A 9812-nucleotide genomic window follows, 5' to 3' on the forward strand; every position below is an offset into this window, starting at 1 on the left:
CTTGTCACGAAAATTCAAACTAAACTTCAGATTCAACATGCATAACCTAATGAAAGATCCACAATGTATTCATGCATAATCTTTTACCCAAATAGATAGAATCAAGGATACCCTAAATATTAATTAATATGTTCTCCATACATTCGAAAGGAAAAAAAAGTCAAGCAATCATGGCCTCATTACACTAAAAAATCAAGCAAACATCAACAATGCCAACATGCAAGGTACGTGAAGCACAAACATTTGCAAAAAAAAAAAAAAAAAACTACCTTCAATTTTTGGAGGTAAAGCAAGGCTGAGTGAAGGTTGATCACCCAAACAGCTTGGATCTAGCTACAAACAGCTTGGATCTAGAGGAGAATGAGTAGATTGATCACCCAAACAAGCTCAAGAGAGATTATAAAAGAAAAATGCACTTCCTTTCTATATTCTTCAGAACTGTTGGTCGATTACTTACAAGAGAACGGGAATCGCCATCAAATTTCACTCAAGTTTCGACATTGACAATGAAATTGATGCAAACCCCACTCTATTTTCGAAGGAGGCGGGAAGCGAAAAGAGGGCCGCGGGAGTTTGGGGAGGAAGAAGAGTGGTGATCTTAAAAACCTAGCTTTTCCTCCAAAATTTTAGTAGCTGGAAACAACTCAGAGTAATTAGTACCTGCCCAGGCGCCCATGGTTTCCAGCCCATTCCAGGCTCCGAGCTTGGAAATCGACATCTCTCCAAAGCTGATGTGGCCGGGGTTTTCTGGCCCCCATCTCCCAAAAAAAAAAGAACGAAACAAACACGGGAAAAAAAACGCTTCAACTCCTTAATCCGACGTGGTGACCCATCGTTTCCCAAAAACCCGGTTTCTCAGGCTGTTTTGGGCCAACCAAACAAGCCCTTAGAGTACCAAAGCGCAAATAACTTTTTTTTTTAACCAAGATGGATTTCAAGAGAGACATGATAACTAAGGGGTACTTTGGCTGTTGAGGGGCCAAATTGCAAAATATGTTAGGATTTGAGGGAACTAATGAGCGCTTATTGAGATTTGAGGAATTGATATGGAATTACTGGAGATGTGAGGGACTAATGGCTAAATAATCCTTGAAAAATTCCTCAATGACCCAAAATATGGGATCAATAGAGGGGACAAGTGAGGTGTTCCCCTCCTATTGGATAATGAGTTGGCAATCATTAATGATGGCCAACTCATTATCCAATAAGAATGAGTCACCTCACTTATCCCTTTTATTGGTCTCATATTTTGGGTCCCGGAGCAAAACTCATAACCCTTTTAACAATTGATTACGTTTTAATATCATCTATTTTCTGGAACCCACCATCGAGAACCGACCTTCCACGAAGGACCCCCCAACCCAAAATCCTCTCCCCCCCTCTCCGGCGAAAACCCTAACCCTAAGCTCGTCGCAATGCCCAATAAATGGGCCGTAAACTCGCAAGGCCGCTAGGCGGCCCGCGGCCCGCCGATCCGGGAACGAATCGCGAACGTAAGAAAAAACCGCTCGCAGAAAGAAGCAGCAGCCTACTGGAAAGAGGCCGAGGGGCTCCAAATCCCGCGCGGCCGCCTAAAAAACGCGACGGCAGGAGGCGCGCGAAGCGCGCCGCAGGCCGGCGGCCCGCAACGGCGAAACAAGAAGCTCGCGCAGATCGGGCGGCCGAGATCGAGAAGGCGGGGAAGAAGCCCGACAAGAAGGCGAACAGGGTTTCGGTGCCGGCTCCGAAGGTGACGGGGGCGGAGCTCGAGAGGAGGAGGGAGGAGGAGAGGATGAGGTTGATGAGGAATGCAGAGGAGGTTAAGAAGAGGGAGAAGAGGGTGGCTGATGAGGAGGAGTATGAAAGGATTGTTCTTGTGAGTAATACGAATAGGGATGATTCGTTGATCGAGGCACATTCGGTTGATGAGGCTATTGCCAAGATTTCGATCGGGGAGGGAGCTCTGCCGCCGGATAGGCACCCAGAGAGGCGGCTCAAGGCCTCATTTAAGGTGAGATTAGGATTTCTGAAGCTTTCAGATAATAGTGTTTTGAACTTTTGATTCCACTTGTTGACTGCCTTGGTTTGGTTTGTTTTGTAGGCTTTTGAAGAAGCTGAGCTTGCGAAGTTGAAAGAAGAGAAGCCGGGGTTGACTCTGAATCAGTACAAGGATATGATATGGAAGATGTGGAAGAAATCACCTGATAACCCTCTCAATCAGGTATATTGTGGGAGAATGATTAAGTTTTTAAAGCTACATTCTTGGCTTTCTTGATATCATTTACATCAAATGTGCATATGACGTAAAGTTCAAAATTTGATACTAGTTCAGTAGTTTGAGCGCCGTGGTGGCAATATTACCAAAGTGCTAGTAATATGATCGAGTACAACAAGATTCAGTGACATTCTCGTGCAGTAGTTGAGGTATGAGCACATGTTTTAATTGCACTTCTGGAGGGAAAAATAAGAGCTTGTATGGAAACTTATGGAAACCTTGCATCTAGAATGGTTTCTTGTTTAAACCTGGTCAAATAGTCTCTCTTAGTTGGGGAGAGAAGCTTTCCTTTATGAGGGGAAAGATGGTCGAATGTGAGTGGGTAGCATGAGTAGAAAGTTAGTCTCACTTAGTTATTTTTAGATATTACTATTTATTTTTGGATATTACTATCGTGTCTTAGCTATAGTTATTGTTTGGTAATGATGCAGTTCTAGCATTACATTGATGGGTCTACACATGTAAACAAGTGAGATGTAGGGTTTAATCCTTCACCATATCTAGGAGCATTTCTTCTAAAGCATGCATTTCAATCCTTCACCTTTAGACTCATTTCCACAATTACAAAGGTCAGTGAGCGGAAACAAAGGAGTGTTTATCAATCCTCCGGACTTTAAAGTGGAGACAGAGCCCTTGCCAATATTAGGGGCTAAGCAAATAAAATAAAAGCGAACATCCAAAACTTACATGCATCAGTAACCTATATTGTTTTGTTTATTTCTCAATTCACCCATATCAACTAAAGAATCTACATCATAATCGTCTTGGCGATTCTTTGACATATGAATTGCCCAAGCAATGACAACTTCAACCACTGGCCGAGCACTAGTGAGTTTTCAATTGTATGCTCATTGCAAAAGATAAAAATTGCCATTCAAAGGATTTATGCTGTAATAGAATGACTACTTTAGCAAATTTGGTTTGCGTATTCACGCATGTGAAATGGCCTATATTAAGAGGCTTTTAACTTTAAGGATGCCTTGGAGATCTGCAAGTTAAGACAATGATAGAAATTAAGTTGATGGTAGTTAACTTCGTATGTAGAACCTAGTACTATAAGATTTTGCTCTTATCATGAACACCAGATAATTCAGCACTAGGATTCTTATCCTGCTTCTGGTTAAGGATAAAATGTTCAAACCTATCGTACATTTGTCTGTGCTCGTCCTGTTTTGGTGGTAAAGATATATTTAGCCGCTGTAGCAGGAGGAACATCTGAATCCTGTTCTCTTTGTTCTTAGTATAATACCTATCTTGTCTACAATTGCATAGAACTAGGTCATAAAAGCTTGAGGATGATGGGATCTCAATTACAAATTCGTTTGATCATATATTGTCGTATTATCATCGTTGTTATTGGCTATTTTAATACCTTGACCAGTACTGTCTGTAGTAGTTTTTAGTTACTGTCACCGGAGTTCTCAAGGTTTTGTTTCTTCTTACGTTTCTTTTAACCTTTCATCATCTTCATAACCTCCTTTACAGCCTCATGCATGTACATGTTCATCTCCTCATGATTGCATAGCTTTCTTCTTATATCATGACTTTTATGTTTGATTGCAACTTGGAGGTTTTAATCTTGGTTGGAAGCTTGTTACTGCAAAGCTCCCATATATACATCAGCGCTGTTACACAATTGCATGCAGTAATTAGGATTCGGTGTATTCTATCTAATGCATGTAGTATTATTGTAATATCTGACACTGATATCAATGAGTTAAATACTCAAAATCGATCTGATATGAGAAATTAGTAGAGTACTTACTATATTTCCAGCAAGGAGATGGATCGTCATATTTGATGAACTTCTATCTGCTTGTCCAATGTTGAGGCAAGCTTTCTTTTATAGTTCTTTATTGAATTGCTGATCAAAGTTATCCAAATATTTCTGTATGTTCATGAAGTAACATAATCATCACATTTTAGATTTGAGATGCGACTCCTCTGAACCAAATAATAAAGGTTAATAGTATTCTATTTTAGGTGGTTGGATTCATATTGCATGGCACAAAATGGGGTTCAATTTACTACTTGAATTTGTCAAGGGCCGGAGTTTGTAGAGAAATCTATTCTAATACACTAAAACAAGGCACCGGCTGTAGGAATGCAACAAGGATAGCCTTTATATTTTTTGGGAAAAAAGTTAACCATCTCTACTTCAATTAAACCTTTCTTTCAGCTTTCCTACGCCATTCATCATTTGTCTCTATATCAATCCTAGGAAAAATCAACAGCTCTCAGATCACACACCCCAACAAAAAAAAATCCACAGTCAACCTGTTATCTCTGTCTAATTCCAGTGCACTGGACATTAAAAAACTGGTATGCTTGTATACTGAATGCGTATGGTATTGTATGTTTGCGGAAAATATATAGCATTATTTAGCATATTTTTTAATGTTCATTTAGCCACGTACAAGTGATTATACAAATTCACGGTTCCATAGCAAGTGTAAGCGGATTGGTCAAAGTTCACACTATAGAGTTCTAGAGGATGCCTGTATTTTATCAATCTCTTAATTCCCTTGAATCCTTTGATGATTGCTGAAGAATCGAGTTATGTTTTCTTTAATTTTTTGAAATTCTCCAGACTATAACGTTTTACCTTCTATAACTAAATTAGCATTATCTTACAGTATTATTCACGTTCAAAGGGAAATGGATATATTACAACTATCATAGTAATTCATTATCGTGACATTTTCTGCTTCTCATAACATTATAAGGAATTTGTTTTATTGTGTAGAACTATCATGGTAATTCATTATCGTGACATTTTCTGCTTCTCGTAATATTATAAGGAATTTGTTTTACTACCACAAGCATTACCTTTCATTGATAGCTCCTACACAATGGTTGCAACATGTTTGGAAATATTATCCTCCTCTTAATCATTTGACTGATGTTAAAAGTTGAACATAGAGATGTTTTCTTGAATTATACATGGTGTAACACATCAACCTTTGAGGTTGCCTATATCCCTTTACTCCTTTCAGGTTCGTTGAAAGTCATATGCTTTAAATTAACATCCAAACTACCATGGAAATACTAATTCATGTTCATAAAGGTCCCCTTCCTGTTCCATCAAGTATGGTTCTGCGTATCCTAATTCAGCTTTGTTGACAGTCATCTATGTTAGAGTAACATCCAAACCACCATAGAAATCCTAAATCATGTCCATAAAGGTTCTCCTTCCTGCTTCATCTAGTATGATTATGCCTGTCTTAATTCTCATCCTTAGCATCCTCTTTTTACATCCCCAAGCGTTATTGATGAGATTCTCCCTTTTTTTGTCCTTGATTGATGGTGAATTGCCAATAAGGTTTTGGCATTTCTTTTCCTCTGGATATATCAAATACTAAATGGCAGACAATAAAGATGTTGCACACTCAAAAGGTTAAATCTCATTTAAAGTACAGTTCTCTTGTTCTATATTGGAGTTCCAAGACAACAAAAATATCCTCAGATGAAAACAGATATGTGGATGCGTGTGCACAAACATACACTTCGCATCATACATTCCTGATTTCTTGATGTTTTAAGAAATCTAGAGGCATCTGACCTTTTTATTCATACAATCATTGCAAACAACATGGAGCTTTATAAAGAAGACACAAGGAAGAATGGATGAATAAGACGGGGAAAGGAAAATTTGGTGGAAAGCAAAGCATAAAAGAAGTGGGAATAATTATTGATGGGCTCATTGCTATAGTGCTATCCAAATCTTCCCTGTTTTTTGCTGCTTAATTGAAAGATGAGGAGAGAAAAGACAAGTAGGTAGGTTCAGATGCTAGATCTCTAGCCAAAGTTTTCTTTTGGTTAGTGGCTAAAAACCGCCTTAAAACACTTTGTTTGGTTAAACCGGATTTGCTGTATCTGGCTAACCTCATTAGTCTGTTGGGGTAGGGAGAACTGGGGAAGTGGTCAGGTGCTTGCTCAGCCTATTAGGGTGTGCTTATCCTAGTTTCCGGATATATCCATAATTAGTCGGGACATTAGTTACTATCAAGGAAATCTACCTTGTCAGCCTGCAGGTTAAATTAAGCAGCCATTGCTTAACCTTAGTTTTCCCATAGTGATTCCGCATAATTGATATGCCCATTGCAAGCTCTATTTATTAATAATTTTTTAAAATATTAACTTGTATTCCAAAATATGGCTACATCTATGTGTATTCTTATTACAATTTTATATCTAATGCACTGATATAAATACCCATTGCAAGCTCTATTTATTAATAATTTTTTAAAATCTTAACTTGTATTCCAAAATATGGCTACATCTATGTGTATTCTTATTACAATTTTATATCTAATGCACTGATATAAATACCTAATAATTGTGAATATCACCTCATCTCTTTTGGCTTGATCACTCAATAATAGGGAGCCAAGTCAGGTTGTCAACTTGTCATGTTTACTCGTGGTGATTAGGACTTTTTTTTGTTGCTTTTCGTTGGTGCCTATTGTTCTGCCATAGGCAGCAAAGTAATAGCAGTTAAGAAGAATTAGCTGCTCATGTCACTTAGTGTGGACGTTGTTGTGTTACTTAGGGAAAGGGATTACATGAATGCCTCACAAAGCATACGACATTGAAGTGCTGCATAATTTAGATTTTGAATTCAGGATTATTGTCTCAGACTTCGGTTGTTAACATCTTATGCTGTATTCAGCTGTTGGTACATATTATTTAAACTCGTGTTATTAAAACAACAATTTGAAGGTATGATTTGAGCGATAAAGCAGCAGTGAGTAAAGATGAAGCCTCCCATTAAAGTTATATAATATTCTTTATGGCATTCTGATGTTTTACTAATCCTGCTGATCAAACTCTAGGAAGCTGAATTCTTGCATCCTCATCTTAGAAAGTGAGTAGTCTATTAGATAGTTACATTCAGGATAGTGTCTCCAGGAAAATAAGAGAAAAAGATTTTTTTTGGGGGGTGGGGGGAGGTGCGGGGATGACAGCCTTCGGTGTCAATTGATCATGTGCTACATAGCATGATGTTTTTTAATTAATAGGGCATTGATACTCGTGTCCACTTGAGCAGCCATGTTAACAAAGATAAGTAGGATAAATGTTCGTCTTACAGGTACTTGGTTAAATTCTATTACAGAAACCCTTTGTATTCGCACATGAAAAACAAAGAGGGGTAGAAAGTGAGCTGGACCAATAGTTTATTGGGTTGTGTTAGATTTCAACCCATTTCCTCTTAAAATGCCAGGTATTGGGTTTCTATAGAACTGGTGTGTTTCCTGCACTCTATATAAACCTACTTCTGGAAAACAATTGTGAAACAAACTATGGTATAGGATTTCTAGTATGCACTTTTTTTTCCTCAGTGTGCCCGTGTCAGTTACGTTTTCCACGCGGTTTCCACCCTATTTTGGCAAACCAAACAGTTGCTAAGCTGAAAATTCAATTTCTTGGATTTGGACTTAATTGATGAAAGGCTAAATTTTCATATCGCAATTAAGGATGAGCATTATTGAGTTTACCAGTTTGTCTGATGATACTATTTTTTGTATGCAGGTTGCTGAGTGATGCGGGCATCTATTTAAGCGTAGAGGTAGCTACAGGACAGTCCTCCATCTTGTGATTTCTGGTGCAACAATATTTTGTTAACATCCTTACTTTCCTCTTGTTCTCTGCTGATGTGGTAATATTTGTAAATGTTATAATTTTCAGGTTATTCAGCTACTAAGATGATATGGCTCATCTCTTCATAAGTTGTTCCGCATACACAAAAGAGACACTGCACAAAGGGAAAAAAAAAGAGAGAAATCTATTCTTAGATATATATGCTGGAGAATAAACAGTTCTTATGTTGTATAGTCAGGAGTTGTACACTTGACTTTACAGCAGTGAATCTGAAAGTAACACCGGTTCTGTCCATTTTCGCCTTTTTGCTAATTTGAGAGGGGGAGAGAGACCTTAACAATCTAGTTTTTTTGTATACGCTGAAGCAAGTGCTTGTCCTCAGAAGTAACTTGTTGAAGAATATATATTACTGCTGTTTGTGGAACATGGAAGTAGAACTTATCATATGAATGAAAGATCATAAAATGTAGTTAAGTTTCTTCTGTCATTGTTAATATGCGTGCTATACTTAATTGTTTTATTTGAATGAGGCAATCTGTAAAGTAATGTTGGCATGTTTTGTTGAGAGCATTGCTTGGTAGATACTGCTGGTGGGGGGGTTGGGTTTACAATACTTCCATGTTTAGTTTCTCCGGAACGCTGTTTGGTGCCATTTTAAAATCCTTGTATACTAGTTATACTCCTATATTTTCTAGTATTTTCTTCCTAGTGTTTTCTTCCGAGGATCGCGTTGGTGTCATTGGAGCATACTTGTTATGTCATCCTTTTTCACTATGATTGCGAAGTGAAAAATTATTTTTATTTCTTTCTTTTGCCCCCTCTCTTGGTGATTTGATGCCAGAGACGTGCTAATAGGGATTAAGTTGACTAGGACCTCTGGGATCAAACCAAACAGATTCAAGCATTGTATTGAAGCTTGGGGATCAGGTTGAAGTTTGAGATGTAAAAAAGAGGAAGGAATCATGTATTAAGTGTACATTCTTCCTCTTCATCCAAGTGTCGGTAACCCAAGTCCAAAATTCAAAATTTGGAACAGTAATCAACCGAGATCGCCAACCTAGCTTTGGTTTAATCTTACGATGAGAATTTAATTTTTTAAAAAAATTATATTAGCAAAAGCGATTATTTTTTGTTTTAATTAGCAAAATTTTAGCCTCGTCATCGTGAATGACCAAAGAGTTATCGATTTTGCAAAATATAGAATTTAAAAAACACAGGACTACTAGTCTCCCCTAATTAAGGGCTAATCTGATTCTTTTAAAATACAAAGGACTGGTTGTCCCGTGTTTTCAACAGATCATTTATATAGATTCAAAAAATGCATGGGATGGCTAGACTCGCATATTTTCTAAAGCTAGCCCTTTCCGTTTCGTCTAGATATCAAAATATCCTGTACATTTCTCTTGCATTTACTATACATAACCCTCTTCTCTTACCATCACGCATCATATCAAGTATATCACAACTCAAATTCATCTCAAACATATTCAACATGATAACTCGATACATATTAACTCCATAGACACAATCATCACGACAACATCAAATATATCATGTCAATTGGTTTACAAATAACCGAAGTAGATAACATAATCAGAGTCGATATAGAAATTCACAAATCAATTGCATACATCCTAGAAGTCCTCTCCTTTCCCTCCCTCTTCTTCCCCGGCCTTCTCGTTGTCCTCCTCTATGAACATGAGCTTGCATGAGCTTGATGTCCGATTGCGTGTGTGGTTGTGAATAGACATCAATATGTTGGAAAGGTTCAACTTCATCGCCGTTCATGCAAGATCCTTGACGTCTCCATCATTGTGGTCAGCGTGTATAAGATATCAAGATCATCCTCCATCACAACCTCTCCTCCATCATGAAGATCCTCGTGAATTTGATTTAAGACTTTATGAACCCTCCGCACTATCCACTGATATAAAAATGCATGTACTCCAGGATCTGT

At 37.9% G+C, this 9812-nt stretch overlaps 1 protein-coding gene across 1 annotated transcript; it reads left to right on the forward strand.

Moving 5' to 3' along the window:
* Positions 1427-8337, forward strand: LOC109847461 (coiled-coil domain-containing protein 124). The gene is made up of 4 exons (XM_020416691.1): positions 1427-1990; positions 2081-2200; positions 7787-7823; positions 7943-8337. Exons 1-3 carry the CDS (start codon positions 1427-1429, stop codon positions 7796-7798), a joined length of 696 nt encoding a protein of 231 aa, XP_020272280.1. The 3' UTR covers positions 7799-7823; positions 7943-8337.

This window comes from Asparagus officinalis, chromosome 7 (assembly GCF_001876935.1).
Source record: "Asparagus officinalis chromosome 7, Aspof.V1, whole genome shotgun sequence".
In the NCBI taxonomy this organism is placed as follows: Eukaryota; Viridiplantae; Streptophyta; class Magnoliopsida; order Asparagales; family Asparagaceae; genus Asparagus; species Asparagus officinalis.